Source organism: Diplotaxodon limnothrissa, linkage group LG6 (assembly GCF_057381915.1).
Source record: "Diplotaxodon limnothrissa isolate DT_005_m linkage group LG6, D_limnothrissa_male_GT1.1, whole genome shotgun sequence".
Classification (NCBI taxonomy): domain Eukaryota; kingdom Metazoa; phylum Chordata; class Actinopteri; order Cichliformes; family Cichlidae; genus Diplotaxodon; species Diplotaxodon limnothrissa.
The window spans coordinates 42,150,097-42,166,124 of NC_140601.1; the positions used below are offsets into that span (position 1 = coordinate 42,150,097).

At 40.7% G+C, this 16,028-nt stretch overlaps 1 protein-coding gene across 2 annotated transcripts in view; it reads right to left on the reverse strand.

The window, feature by feature from the left end:
- Positions 1 to 16,028, reverse strand: part of sorcs3a (sortilin related VPS10 domain containing receptor 3a) — a 267,372-nt gene that overhangs the window by 71,847 nt on the left and 179,497 nt on the right. For both annotated transcript variants that reach the window (XM_085356485.1, XM_085356484.1), the window contains 3 exons: positions 2,113 to 2,186; positions 749 to 813; positions 89 to 207 (listed from right to left, as the gene is read on the reverse strand). In XM_085356485.1, the coding sequence (XP_085212611.1) occupies positions 89 to 207; positions 749 to 813; positions 2,113 to 2,186 (258 nt within the window). The remainder of the gene's footprint in view (positions 1 to 88; positions 208 to 748; positions 814 to 2,112; positions 2,187 to 16,028) is intronic.

The following is a 16,028-nucleotide window of genomic DNA, read 5'->3' on the forward strand; positions in this document are numbered from 1 at the left end:
AGGAGACATACCGTATCTTGCATATCTTTAAACATGCATAATTAATCATGCATCAGATAGTGATGGGACAGAGTGTACAAAGCCCTACCTGAATGAATATGTAGTCATCTTGAACCACCAAAGAGCTGATGTCAATGTAACCTGGGAACGGGTAGTTCCTGTTAGCTTCTGTGCACATCTGAGCTCTGCACGTGACATACTGCACATCTGTCACATAGGAGGAAATGCAGGATCAGCATTATGTATTCTGCTAGTCCATATATACAGAACAACAGCTGTAGCAAGACTTTGTAAGCTAACCATTTCCTTCCCAATTAGGTCAAATGATTTTTTTTATCTTATTTGCAGAATGCAGAGTCTCTCTGAATAATTTGCCTCGCTGTGTAGCACCTGATTTATTTTCATTGTGTAGACGCCATAAACGAGCATCTCCATCTGTCAATCATACGACACCAAGAGGAGGAAAAAAGCAATTCTTGGTTTTTGCAGTGACATCACACAGTGGCAGTTTCACTTATGTTGGCTACAGTATAGACGACCTTGATGTTGTGGCCTTTCAGAGTTACGGAGACGACATTCACTGAATGAGAGTGAAAATAAAAGAAGCCATATTCATCAAGACTCATACGCTGGGTTCATTGGTGGGGTGAGCCAATGCCGTTTCCTTGGGGCCGACTTCTTTTCACAAAGAGGAATTCATGCCTATAGACACCTGCTCATTACTCGTCTTTGTGTGTAAGACACCTACTTCCATCTGGTGTGTGAGCTTCCATGTGGATCAGATCAGGCTCCTTGTCTAGGCTTGTGACAGACCTGGGAGAGAATGAAAAAGCAGAATATAATAAGTTTTTATAAGCGTAACAAAAAAGAAAAGGATGTAAAGGAGAAGCTACTTCTGTTACTGATTAATTAGAAGTGAAGCTATTGTGCATTTTCTGTTCTGTATATATTTTGCAATGATAGTTGTTCCTTTTAAACATGGTCACAAGTTAGCATATACACAAGTAAATGAACACGCATTTAAACGTTCTCCACCAAACATTTTTGCCTACTATTGGCTCTGTATGAGTACAACCCCCCCCCCCCAATAAAATCTCAGATCTTAGACATAGTAAGGAGAACAGAGTAAAGCCCAAATCCCATTTCAGCAAAATACAACAATGCAAAGAAATACAATCTCCTTATCTTCGACTGAATGGTACAAGGCCACTACACTCTCTGACCATGTCTGTATCTCAGAGAATAATCGTGCTTTTTTGTTCATTTCACTGCTGGTGGATTAGACTAGATGGATACAGCGCTCCCATTGTGGTGGTATTTCATAGCCCCTGGAGGCTGATGAGGCCATTGTCTAAATACGGCCAACTGGAGGACTGCCTAGCCATTGCTAAAGGCTCATCCAGTGTATAAATGTCCTTGAGGGGGCTTTGGCAGTGAAGGGCAGATTGTGCACACTATTTAGGCTTATGCCACAATGGCAAAGAAAGCTCCAGATTTATGCAAGTTATGGTGCATATAGCCAAAAGCAATCCCAGGCACACCCCAGTCACATCAGAGTGGGGCAGCGAGCACTGAGCTGGAATATATTCGGCCCTACGTTTGTGATGAGTGTGCACTTTCAGACATAGTAGGTACACTGCAGGGGGAGTGAGCAGCAGACATGACTGGATAGGAAGCGACAGGAACGTCCTGGATCCATTATTAGTCATAGCTCATGTATCTGCATGTATGTATCTGTAGAGATTCACCCCTCTTCCTTCTACTGCAAATGTAAAAATAATAATTTGGTCTTGCAGGACGCCTGATATGAACAGGGTGTGAGTGTGAGAAATGAAGTGGAATGCGACATGCCCTCGGACGCTGAATGCAAAGCGCATTCTGAAGAAGGAGATTAATCTCTGCCTGATTGTATCAAGGGATAGAAAATGTGCAGAATTTTAGCAGCATCACCAGTCAGTCACATAGCTTGTTCTAAGCCATCAATATCACTTGCTCAGTCGCCCCGAACACGAGCAACACTTTCTGCATTCCTGAGCAAACAAAACTTTGGGGAAGAGGAATGGAGCAGAATAAAAAGGGGGAAAAGTGGAGATGTGAGAATGAGTGACTCACCAGTAGAATCTGTTTGGCGTGACGTGTTCGTGGATGAGCTGCCATTTTCTTCCGAAGTCTACCGAGCTGTACAGCTGCAGAGATATGAGAGAAAGGGGGGGAAACAAGTCTTTTAGCAAGATGAACATGTTTCTCCATTCATCTGGATTCTAATCACAAGAGATGATGAGTGCTTTTTAGACACGACTGGTAAATTTCAGGGTAGAGGTTAGCCTGGGGCATTATCGGTAGATGGGCTGCCATACCACTGAAATGCTATCATCATCAATGACCAACCATTCAAGCTAGCATTTTATCACAGACCGAGGCCTCTCTATTCCCTTCTCGTGTTACTAATAAGAGGTATAGATCTGAAAATGAAGCATTTATGCAAATAACACACACATATAATTCCCCTGGGATTAGAGCTCTGGGTAGCTCCCCAACTGGGTCTAGACTGGGTCTAGAGAGTATTTTAAATTCAGGGAATTTAAAATAGAAAGTAGCTCGTCCACAGAAGGACTGGTAGCTCCCCTTACGATAAGGGTTCAGATCGCGCGAACAGGTGTGAAATGTGTGTGTTTAGTTAGTTTGTTTGTTTGCTTGTTTTAATCAATTTTAAATCATGCTTTTTATTTGCTTTTGTTTCTAATGTCTCTGTAAAGCACTTTGAATCACCTTGTTGTTGAATTGTGCTATACAAATAAATTTGCCTTGCCTTGCCTTGCCTCTTGCCTCTGCAGGCAGTATTTGTCTTTCAAGCTCAGGTCCTCTCCCAGAAGCCTGGAAGCTTGATGGACCTGCACAGTATCTTAGCTCTTCTGGGCAGAGGTCTCGGATGTTGTTCCTATCTTTGGAGTCACTTCATTGAATGCTGCGATTTCCACTGGGACGGCTGTTACCTTCACCCTCCACATCTTTTCGAGTTCTTCTCTCAGCCTGAGCTTGTCGTGTTCCATGTTCATTCAGTATAGCTACATCTATCACTACAGCCTTCTTCCTCTCCTTCTCAACCACTACTATCTGGAATTCCCACAGGATCTTAGCTCGGTCAATCTTGACCATCCTAAGGGGGGGTCAACGATTTTGACTTCCAGCAACATCTGTATTATACTCGGCACAGGCGTTCCATGTATGCCCTGCCTTCTAGTATCTTGCACCCTGCTGTTATGTGCTGGATTATCTCAGGGGCATCTTTACACAGCCTGCACCTGGGGCCTTCCCTGGGGTCATGCCTGGTGTGGTAGACCTCTGCCTCCTAGATCTCAGACATCTGAGATCTCTGTCCAGAAGGGCACAGTCCTAGGAACAGCAACAATACTGTGTAGGACCCTCACGCTCTCAGGCCTCTGGTAGAAGACCTGAGCTTGAAGGATAAAGACCAGCCACAGGAGTGAAAGGGGAATTTTTTAATATAATAATGTATATAATGTGGCCAACTTCAGCTTGATGAGTAAGTACTTGAAGGTCTTTGGGAGGTTTTAGTCCTAAAAATCAATGTTGGACATACAAACTTTTCTCCAAACCCTTCCATCTGTCATTGGAATTTCCACAAATGCATGGAATGATATATAGCTCAGCTGGCATACAGGATCATAGCATGGAGTCAGTGGCTCAATTTTAATGTACTAATTACATTTTCTTGTGCTCGAGCAAACGATTAATAACCCTGGTGCATTTTCCAAGTCTCTATTGATTGATGTTGTAGAAACAGCACCCTTGCTGGGCCTGTGCATTATTATTTTCATGCAGCTCTGTGAGTCGGTAGCCCCATTTGAGGGCTATGCTAATGTTCCCACTTGTTGTCTTTTATCACAGCAAATCTGTACTTACTCTGATAAAAAATATACACATTTGTCACCTGCTGCAAATGTATTTTGTCAGCATTGCAGGGGAAGCTCTATGTCACCAGGTAGGCAGGCTACCTTCATCATCTAATTTAAAGTTGGTGTGATTCATTGGATTTCACTTATTTGCCTCTTCACGAACAGAATAAATGCAAACGAGTTAGCTGGGGAGCACCACTTTACAAATGCAGATATTAAAACACGTGCATCCAAGGACACACACTATGAGCAAGAAATAGAAACAATGCCGACACACTGCTTTGCAAAAATTAAAAGACTTTTAATAAACACACTTGGCTCTTAGTTTTTCAACTTAGCATTTTCATCAGAGCACTGTTCTCAGATATAGTGAGGCTGACGTCAGCTGCCAGCCTTCACAGGAGTGGAAGCTCATCTCTGCTTGTATCCACAATCTTATTCTTTCATTGTTTTCTTCTTTTTTCTTTTACTTGTTTTGAAAACTTCTGAGTAATTAGTTCATATAAATGGCTGATGTCACCCTGAAACCTCTGATGTTTTCTTATTTTGATGATTTTGACTGAGAATGTTATTTTTTCCATTACAAATTTGTGATTTAAATGATATTGGCATTATCTCATTAAATACAAACTATAAATGTCCAGGCACATTAGAGCCAAAGATTGTACAAAGAAGATTCTCTATTTTATAAATTTAACATTTAACACTGAAGATAGGTTTGGTAATAAACGGTAATGGATTTTTCATTGCTGCAGCTGTTTTAAAGAGAAAGTTACAAAATTTCAGCATCATCTGAATGGACATTGGATATCTTCAAATAGTTTATGAACAGGCAAATGTATTTTCCCATTTATACTAAATGCAGCTGCATTATACGCTGACTTCAAATACTGGCCATCAACTTGTAAAAATTCGGATTAACTAAAACATGTTGCTCTTTTTGCATACTAATCTTATTCTTTCAACCATTACCCACAGTTGCTTTAAATGATGGTAGAAACGTAGATCGCCAAGTCAATAAATAGCTTTGCCTTCATGTCAGTTGTTTCTTAACAACAACATTACTGGTACAGTGTCCACATTACTGAAGATGCTGTACTAATCCATCTGTCAATCAACCACTGGACTTTTCTCTCACGCATGCACGAACATTGCAATACCTTAAGTCCCCCCACTGGTAAACTACACGCCACCCTTTTCCGGCTGAGACCCATGCTTTCAGACTTGGAAATGCCCTCATGTCGACCAATTTTCAATCGACTGGAAACAGTCCTAGTGGAACTTGAAGCTACCAGGACGACATCATCATAAACAAGCTGTGATATTAACAATATGGAACCCTCCATCCCTCCTAGAAATTCTGTCCATAAAAATTATGAAGCGAACAAAGATCAGCTGGATGAAGTACAAGCCTGGTGTTAAGTCTGTCTTATTGCCTTTCTGGAGATGTTGAGGGCCTATCTATAGAACTAATGAAGGGGGGTTCCAACCTGATTACCCCAAAGAAGTTTTTACCCCTCCCCCACCCAAAGCACAAGACACTAGGATAATTGTTCTTATGGATTTTAACACCAAGTCTGATGAGCTTAACTTATAAATTGTCCTCCAATCTTATTTAACCTCCCAAGATCCGAACTTGTTCATGGCATACATTTTCAATTTCTCTGTGCTATTTGGGCTGATTGAGACCTGATGAATATAAAAACAAAGAATTACCAGTTTTGTTTTGTAGCTGATTTTTGTTTCTGAGGAAAATGAGCTCCACAGTGGCTGTATAATGTCCTCGTAAGTGGATATCAGGCTCTTGTAGACGCCATGTTCTAGGAGGTTAAAATGGGCAACGAAGCAGGTGATGCTTTAAGGTGTGGCTATAGCTTGCAATTGAGAAGTTGCTACTGCTTAAATGTGCAGTATACTCAATTTCTTTGTTGTGATCCACCTCAAGGCATTTCTTTCTAAAAATACTAATACAACAATCAAAATGCTGAAACTGAGGCTTCAAAATAGGGCCATCTAACCAGTGAGTGATGTCGCTGTAGCTGCATCCATCTTAGTATAAAAGCTATGTAAGCAAACACATCCCCAGCACAACACATGGTAAACAATAGCCTTGAAGAAAAACAATTACCGGACATCATTTATTTGAATTTCGAGAGCTGAACCTTTCCCTTCCCGTCATATGTCTATAAATGTCTACTTGCACCACAAACCCATTTGTTCTAATTTCAGACCGTTTTAAGGAATCGTATCATTTTGGCCAGAAACCATCGAGAAACGTGACAACAGCTGCATTTTCAAAAGGGTTTTCCTCTTATCTGTAGCACAGAGATGATACTTTTCTTTTCTTTTATCCTCCTTTACAGAAATGTTTCACACTGTCACTGTCCCTAAATGACTTTTACATGTTAGCAATCTTCGGTTAGTGATGAGTTAACAGTTCAGCTTCCCTCCTTATCAAGCTTCTCAGTACAAGCTGCTGCAAATACTGCTTATTTCATTTTTATTGTAGCTACGAAAACTGGATGCTACATCTTTGAACCACGTCCACTTCTCCCTTCTACAGTACAACTGATCCTGCTTTCCACTACAGCAGCCACAAAATCCTGTAGTCTATACTGTAAGCCCCTGTACACCAAGTATCAATAGGTTAATCTCTGCTGACACCCTTACAAAGCCTCATACTGAATATCTAATAACAAAAATGCTATATGGGACGTTGACAGTTATCATCTTCCAAGTTCCTCGTGCCATGGCAGGTACCACCGAGTTCTTACTCACAGAAACTTGATGCAATCAGTTGAGTAATCCATGTTCTATGCAGACAAACTAGCCTTGGTCGATATAACCATCTGAGGCTGAAGCCAACTTTGTGGCTAAATTTAGAACTTCAGTTCAGTTCGAGTTTCAACCAGCTTTTCCAAATGTTCATTGTTGCTTTGTCTCCCGTATCCCTCTATTCCTGTAAATTAAAATGCTTACTGTAAACCTTATCACATCTGCATCAATTTTATCTAAATTATGCACCGGTTTCTCACGTTCCGCTTCTACACTCAGCTGTCGCTGCTCATTACAAGCCTTCAGCATCAAATGCATCCATCTCACTGTCTACGGTTAACTTCTGATCTCCTCTCCTGCAGCATCATCAGACTTCATTTGAAATACATTGAAAACCACTCACTGAGTACTCTGCTCATGAGTGGTGGAGTGGCAGGTGGGCAGGGCCCAAGAGCCAATGCTGATCCTCAATGAGGCCTTTCCTAAACTGCAGCCTCTGGCCTAGCGTGTTGCTTCATTAGTCTCTATTCTATTTACAGTGTTTCCTTCACTCACCTCTTTTCACTATCAGTATGTTTGCAGTCCATCAGTAGTTATTAATCTCTCTTCCACAGTGTGTCTTTTGTCCTGTCTTCCTTGCCTCATCCCCAGTCAGTCGCAGCAGATGGCTGCCCATCCCTGAGTCTGGTTATACTGGACGTTGATGTTGTGATTAAATTGAACTCAAACTGAAATCTCTGTAACTGTTTGTCATTCATATTTGGGATAGAGGTCACTGCGAGTGGACGGATGGACAGATGGATAATCATACTACAAAGTAAAGTTTTGTACTGATTAAATCTATTACCTATCTATCCAAGGTTCATTGTTTTATCACCTCCTTTGTCAAAGTTTCTCTGACACGATGCAACAAACATATTTTCAAGAATGAAAACAAATATTTCAACACGATACAACTCCTGTAGTACATACACAATACCTATATTCCTAAAAAATATACAAAATATACAACTAACTGAGAGAAAAGCTGAGCACACAAATGCCATACATACCCCATGCATAACCCAGACTCATTGAAAGCATACAAATCATAGAAATATCTGAAGATGGGAGGAACTGCAGTAAAAACTGCATTTCGTTGCCCTGTACCTTTGCATGTGCAATGACAATAAAGTTGAATTCGATTCTATTCTATTCTAAATAACATGTCTGATCTTAAAGCTGTGGACCATTAGTTTAGCTGTTTCACACTTTACCTGTAAATATTTTTCTTTTACAAGCAGGTTTGTATGGTTATGTGGGATATTCTGTTGTTAATTTGCAGGTGCTCATCCTAGAAATGCATCACAGCACAATTGTGTACAAACCTGTTCCTAACCACACCTGAGAAAATAATCATTGGCAGCTGGCAGCAGCCTTGACGAGCCCTTATCAGTTTTCTCTTTTCTGTCTGTTGTTTTATGTGCTCCGGTGAAGCCTGTGTGTTGATAGTGATGAGCACTTCCACCATTTATTAAAGGTTTTTTGTTATTTAAACAAAGCAGTGTGCTTTGCTGTTTTTCAATTATGAATTATTGATCACAAGACTTTACATGTTTAACCTCTTAAACTGTAGGTTTATTCTGTCCTACAATCAGCACTTGGACTCCATATTTTTGAGAGACATTCATAAAAATATAAAGGAGACCAATGCATTCATCGTAGTGTCCCATGTGTTTTTAAGGCATGGATCTCTTATTAACTGCAGGCAAACATTTGTCCAAGCCTTTATGAAGTTGCACAGAGTCTAATAAAGTACAGCACCCATAGGCACATATTCTGCAGAAAATTTGATTTCTGATTCATTCAAGCTCAGTAAAGAAAGATTCCCCACTGGAGGCTTTTGGTCGGTGTAACAGGGCGACAGGCAGGGTCCCTCATCACTTTGGACAGTGACATATGATGGCAGTGGGCAGGCACAGCCTATCCTCTCTCCATTCATCAGTTCAATGACATCTTAAATTTTAAAGGTTCTGAGCTGTCACAAAGTAAGCTTCACAGCTTCCCACTCAGTTCAATAAATCAAAAGAGTGGCCAGCCGGCTGCCACCCCACCAATGGAGTCGGCAAGAAAAGTCACCAACGAAGGACAGAGCTTAAATGGTGATTGAGGAATTGCAGTGAGCATGTTAGTTAAAACTCGTCTATTCATGATGATCCGAGGTTTAGAAAACATTCATCGTGTCTCGAGCTCTGCATTAGGTTGCAGGTAATGTTCAGATGACGGTTGATTGAGTGTCAGTTGTCCAATTGCAAGTGGACAATTGACACTGAATTGTCCAGTAATTGCGATTTTATAAATTAGCTTCAAAAGTTTAATTTGGGTCAAACTGGTTCAGCTTTTGTCAAAGAATAGAAGTTCACCGTCTTATCTATTGTTCCGTTTCGGACCTAGATGTACACGTGAGAGCAACAGCACTCAGAGAAGTAGATAATGTAAAATAAAAAAAGATGAATTGATATTTTTGAGAATATATTAGTATATATATATATATATATATATATATATATATATATATATATATATTTACACAAATATAAAGCCAAACCTCATTTTTCCCACCCAAAATGTATAATTCAATTTATTTATACAGCGCCAAATCACAACAAGGCGCTTTATATTGTAGAGAAAACTCCAACAATCATATGACCACTATGAGCACTTTGATGACAGTGGGAAGGAAAAACTCCCTTTTAACAGGAAGAAACCTCCAAGAGAACCAGGCTCAGGGAGGGGCGGGGCCATCTCATCTGCCGGTCACAGCTGACTGTTGCTATAGTAATAGCAATATAGGAGTGCCTTAAGCGTCCAACATTAGTGATCCCCACAGGAGAAATTCCCTTTTAGAGCAGCTCAAATGTTTAGGAAAAGACCTACAAAAATGAATAAATAACCTGCAATTGTGGAAACAACAGTGACAACGTCACAAAATAACAGCAGCACTGTCAACAACTGCAGCTGCTGTTGGAATGAAAGATATTGTTTACCAAGTAGCTTCATGATAGTGGGTGTCTGCAGTTATTCAAAGGTAAGAGGTGCTTTCTCAGTGCCAAATCACAGCAGGAATGAAGGGGGGGAAACACTTTGTGGAAACTGGATTAGCTGAATAGAAAACAAAATCAGGCACACCAAAGCTGAGATCAGGAGATCAATAAATCAAGCATTGCTCATTGTACGACAGGAAACAACTCCAACATGCAGATGCAGAATCTGCTAAATACGAGAGAATCCAGTGAGCAAAAGTCCTCTCAGAAGCATGGTGTGTAGCAGTGCTCTCAGAGGACTAGTGGCATCTCGAAACCATTACTCAAAAGGTGAAACAAGGCCAAACGCTTTGAGTGTGCTAAGATATACCAGCGTTTCACGGGAGAAGTAAAATATGGTCATTGTCTGAAGAATCCAAGTTTTTTGTGATTTGTGGGAGTAACAGGAGGAACACAAGACACGTGTAAGGAATATTCCAGCGTCGTCTCGAAGCTCAAAGCTTTGAAGAGGTGCTTGAGAACCAAAGAAGATGAAGAAGTTCTGACTATCATGGACTTTCCTTCATCCTCACCTGTGCTTGACCAAACCGACACTTCAAGGGTCACCCAAAGTCTAAGAAAGCTCAAATAAATCCTGACGAGGCAAATATCTCTTTGGAGCATAGTCAGGTCATTAAGGGATAAGATGGAGTATTAGCTTTAAACCTCCATGCAGCTCATATTCTGTTGTCATTAAAGTTAAGACGGACAAAATGCTGAAGAGATTTTTTCCTTTTACTCAAAGCTGATGTGGTTTGTAGAGGAATATTTAGTATTAAAGTTTCAACAATTTTTTTAAACTTTAGGTTAAAATAAAGTTTTAAAATCAAGCAGTGAAGTAGAATCGCCATTTTCAAAAATAACCCGAAGTAGTGATGCATGCACATATACTGCCGAAGCTCGAGTATAAAGCAAAACAAGAAGCACAAAGATCATTCGACAGCACTGCCTCTCGTATACCACACAGCACTACATTTCAACATCCCTCATAATCCTAATGGTCTTTTCTAGAAGTATTTCTACATGTCTTTTTTATGTGTTCATGTCTGACCTGATTCTGCATCTGGTTCCACTTTTAAAAATCATTGAACCTGGTTCAAATTTCGAGATTTCAATGTCGCCTTCTCTGGCAGCTCCCTAGCTTAGTGGAAGTCCTGTTGTTTTTTTGTTTATTTTCTCCTCCTCGAGGCTTCGTGCTTTACAGGAAACAAATCGAGACTGGGAAGTGAGTTAAATCAAACACAGATGGAACCTAAATGAGAAATGAATAGATTCAAACTCTGGTTTCTCACAAGAGAGATTACCCATAAAGCACTGTAAAATACATTTCATGAAGCTTTTTTATTACTTCCTTTTCTTACTGTTTTTTGAGAGTTGGTGGTAAGGCTTGGTAAAAATGTAAATTATTGCATTTGCTTTTTAAAGCCTAGTGCAAGTGCACTTTGCTCAAAATGAAATATGAATTAAAATAAAAGATACATGACCACTCTGGAGTAGCTGTCTGCCATGGAAATCAATTACAAAACGAGTGATGCTGAGGAAACCCCACGCAGACACAACGACATGTGTTTCATGACAACATGAGACCTGACCCCGCTGCTAGTTTTCTGCTGCAAACTAACACAAACTACTCGTTAGCTGTGGGGCTGCCAACGAGTCCAGTATATGTCATAGAAAGAAACAGCTGAGATCATGATCACAGCTTTCTTTAACTCTCACTGTGAACTGTTGGGGGAAAAAAGCCTGCAGTGAAAAAAAAGGCACAACATGAGGCAAACCATTATCCTCAGAGCATAGGATAAAATGTCTAACACCAGCCAATTAGAGATAGGAGGTCTGTGTAGGCTGTTTTTGACCCCTGCAACAGCCCATTCTGACTGGATTTCCAACCATTATGAGACTCCCACCCACTAAATAAGACATTATGGATTTTGCTTGAGGCAATGGGAAGTAAAAGCGGATAGATTTAGTATTTTTTAGTATTTATTTATTTATTGTCATTGTCAAGAACAATGAAATTGCGTTTGGGGCTTCCATACAACCCAAAAAAAAAAAGAAGAAAATAATAAATACCCCTAGATATGTCTAGGATTGCTCTCCTAGTTCTCGGATTCTTCAGTCTGTTTATGTAGTTTTTCAAAGCAACAGATGCAATCTGATGAACATCAGAGAGGTTGTGGCAGGGTCGCTATTGTCTAAGATTTTGGCCTCCATGTTGATAAAAAAAGGAAAAGAATAACGCTTGTTTATAGCATAAAAAGAACTTTTCCAGACCCAAGGCAATCGCAGACAATCACCAGACCTCACTATCAACTGTTTTCATGGGGGCAAATCTGTGGTAAGACAGCAGTTTCACAAAAAGATTGTGTATTGTTGAATTTAAGACGTATCCCCAGAGGATTGTTCAAAATCTACTCAAACAAATTGTTATGGTGGTGAGCCATACTCTGAGATGTGAATCACTGCCCACATATCTTATCTTTTGGTTACTCTCACTGACAGTATTTGAAATGCTTGGAAACATTTGAACCAGTCAGAGCCTTAGGAATGACTAAAAGCAAAATGCTATTTTTTAACCTACACGGACATATTTCCTCGCCTTGGCAGGAACACCCTTCTATTGATCTGAGAGGATGAAAGTGATTCAAGAAAACTAGCGGACTGCAGAAACCACCTCCACTTTAACCCAAGATGCAGACAAAGCAGACGTGTTTCAAAGAGTTTGCTCCTTGGATCCAGAGTCAGGAGACACGGAGCAGAGTTCATTCTATGGCGAGCATAAAACCAACTTCTAAGCAAAAGGATAAGACAGGTACATTTGACTATAGAACTCTAAAGCACTCTGGAATAAGATCAATAAGAACTCAAAACACTCGTGGCCTCCCCTATTTTTGAGTTTCCAAGCTAGTGGGCAAGGCTCAGCTGGCCCAACACATTCAAAGGAAAGGAATACATCCATTCATTCATTCACTTCAGTTTATCCTTTTCAGGGTCGCGGGGGGCGCTGGAGCCTATCCCAGCTGTCATAGACCGAGAGGCGGTGTACACCCTGGACAGGTCGCCAGTCTGTTGCAGGGTTAACACACGAGGCCAGACAACCATTCACACTCACATTCACACCTATGGGCTATTTGTCTTGATGCATGCTCAATCATCCAGGTAAGTAAATCTCCAAAAGTTGATTCTGTTCATCTGGACGTAGCGTTTTGTGGGAGAAACGTTTCGTCACTCATCCAAGTGACATCTTCAGTCTCAGCTGACTGCAAGTTTCCCCCAATCTTATAAACAGTACATTTGCATAATGACTGAAACCAGCCCACTGAAGGAACAATGGGCTGGGAGGTCAGTAGCTTAATCTTAATTATGCAAATTCTCATGACCATTGATCAACAACCACTGACCAAAACCCACTGATCAAAGACCACTGATCAATGGCCATGAGTACCATTCACAGAAAGTTGGGGAATGGCTGCAATCACAGCGTTGTAAGATGGCAAAAGATGTACCCTTAGGCCTGTAGGTGTAAATAGACTGCAGAGTCCTGGCCTGACGAGGTAGCTCTTCTGTGTTGTGCCATCCTCTTTGGCAGAGGTTGTTTGGTTTCCCTGATGTATGAATCCTGGCAATCCTCCTGGCACTTAACAGCGTACACTACGTTACTCTGTGTCGGGTCACCTGATCCTTGAGGTGGACCAATTTTGGGTGCTACGTGTTTTGGGGTTTAAAACCCACAGTGACACTGTGTTTAGAAAAAATGTGTCTCAACTGCTCCAATACTCCTGACACATATGGGATCAGAGTCTTCTCCAAACATGGAATCCCAGTGTTCTTCAGACACAGCCACACAGACAAAAACTGGTTCATCCCAAGGACAACACTCCCAAACACAAACTAAACAACATAGTATATTCTGTCCAGTGCAGCGAGGAATATTCAGACCTCTACATTGGAGAGACCAAACAGTCACTCCATAAATGCATGGCACAACGTAGAAGGACCACGTCATCAGGACAAGGTGACAGCTTGAGCAGAAATGATTATGGAGCTGTGTTTGCATGATAATTCCATGACAAATACATAAACCATAACCATGGCATAAGTCTCTGCAACCTCTCTAACTTCCAAACATGGATTTGTGTTGCCATTTTAACCAGGAAACACTGCCATTGCCATTTCCATCCAGCGGGCCAAACGACCTCCACTCATTGAGGCAATAACAACCTCCTCATCCACCTAGTAATGGTGGATGAGCGAAAAAAAAAAACTGATAAAGGCCATTCGATGGGCTGAACCTTTAAAATGGTGATTTCCCAGGCATGTTGTCACCATCTGGCCTAATTTGCAGTTTTCAAAATGACTCAAAATGAAGTTTCCACTAGTTTGTGATAGAGAAATTAAACAGAAAAAAATGTAGCAAATTCACTCAAGAGTATAATTCCTCTGTGCTTCAAGTTTGATACAATTTCGTCATGCCTTTTGCCCTGATGGCCTCAACATCGTTTCAGTGACACACTGCAGTAAGAGAGTAAAGCGTGGGTTTACTGCCGTGTTTCATTTGCACTGTTTCCTCTGCAGAATTGCAGCGGTAACATTCTGCCACCCAGAAAAGCTCTTTGCATTAAGATCAAAGCACAAACAGTTCTAGCAAGACATAAAAGTTCTGAGAACAGAATCAAGACTTTGGAATTATGGAAATGATAACTGCCACATTATAGGGCCCTGTGTCCCACACAATTACTATAAGTCACTTTTACAACTCCTAATTAAGTCCCCTATAAATTCTTGATGCATCTGTGTACAGTGCTCTAAATCAAATGGCTACTGTTGACATCGGCTGGGCATATCCCGTATGGGGGGGAAAGATGAGGACGGGTTTTATACCCCACAATTTATTGAGCCTGCAAAGTATACAGCAGTAGGAATGATCCTATATGGAGAGGTACAGGCAAGGGCTATGCAAATGTGCCGTCTGGACTCTTCTGAGTGAGAGGCCGTAAACACAGCGGTCCAATCTATAACATGCTTCCTACTCGCCACTGTATCTCTACAAAAGTGCACCAAGACCTCCTTTTCAAATTGCAAACCTAGTTTTTTGATTGAATAGTTTACTAACAGCAATTTAATAATCACTGCATCGTCAGATGAGTAATTAATAATGACAAGGACACCTGTCAATGCTTTTCTGAAGCTCAAGAAAAAAAAAACGTCCTTCCTTAAGCAGAGCTGCTGTTGTACTGCGCTTTTCTGTCTGAACATATTTGGGGGTGTTGGTGGAACACTTGAAAGTGTCACCTTGGAAAATTAGGGAATAGTTTTTTTTTCCCCCACTTTATGGCATCTTAAAAATAAATGAACTATCATTTAATCAGGAAAATAATCTTCAGATTAACTGCTAATTATAATAATTGTTAGCCTATAGCCCTAATTAAAAGCCAGAGGCAGAATGAAAGGACAAAATCATCCAGATTTTTTTCTACGGCTCATTCTTGTATTTGTATTGCAGGTGCTGCACATGAGCAAGTTACTCTATGAATCCAGTCAGGGTTCAAACGAGTTTCTGCAGCGGTTTTAGCTGCTGGAGGGAAACACACCTTTTTGGACAAGCGTTTTGCAGAGCTTTTAACGGCAGTTGGAGGCTATTGTAATCAAAAACGATGTTCCGAGGCAATGTTTGATCACATCTGCATCTGACAGAATTTCTTTCTATTACACGACGAGCAGCACTGAGGTTGATTTTATATAAAAGACAGTAATTTCACTTTTTTGTTATTCCACAACATTGTTTGGGAAGTTAACAATATAACATTAAATTTTTCATCTGCCCACGTATCCATGCAAATCTCCATCCAACAGCCCACAGAAACAGGTTGTGGTGACAGTGATTGTGCTGTAGGAATGAGCAAACAGGTAACTGTTGAAAATTAAGCCGGAGACGGTATACACTCTGTGTGAGCATCGCTTTGGCTCTGGAGGTCTCTGATTGTGTAGATGTGCTTATTGTCCAGATGCATGTAGAGCCTCGCTGTCATGTTTTGCTGTCACAATTTTGACCCTTAGCAAATAATACTCATGTTCAGTCATTTGAGTTTCTATCCATCTATCGTGAACGTGTTGGATTAGTACTGCATTGCAGACAAATGTAATGTGATTACAATAACACGTTCCAAAGTAACAGTGAAATCAACACTGATAGCTAAACTTATCCTGAAAGCTTCAATGTGAAATGACAGATTGTTTTGTTCCTGAGGTTAAAGGTGTTTATCCTGATTGAAAT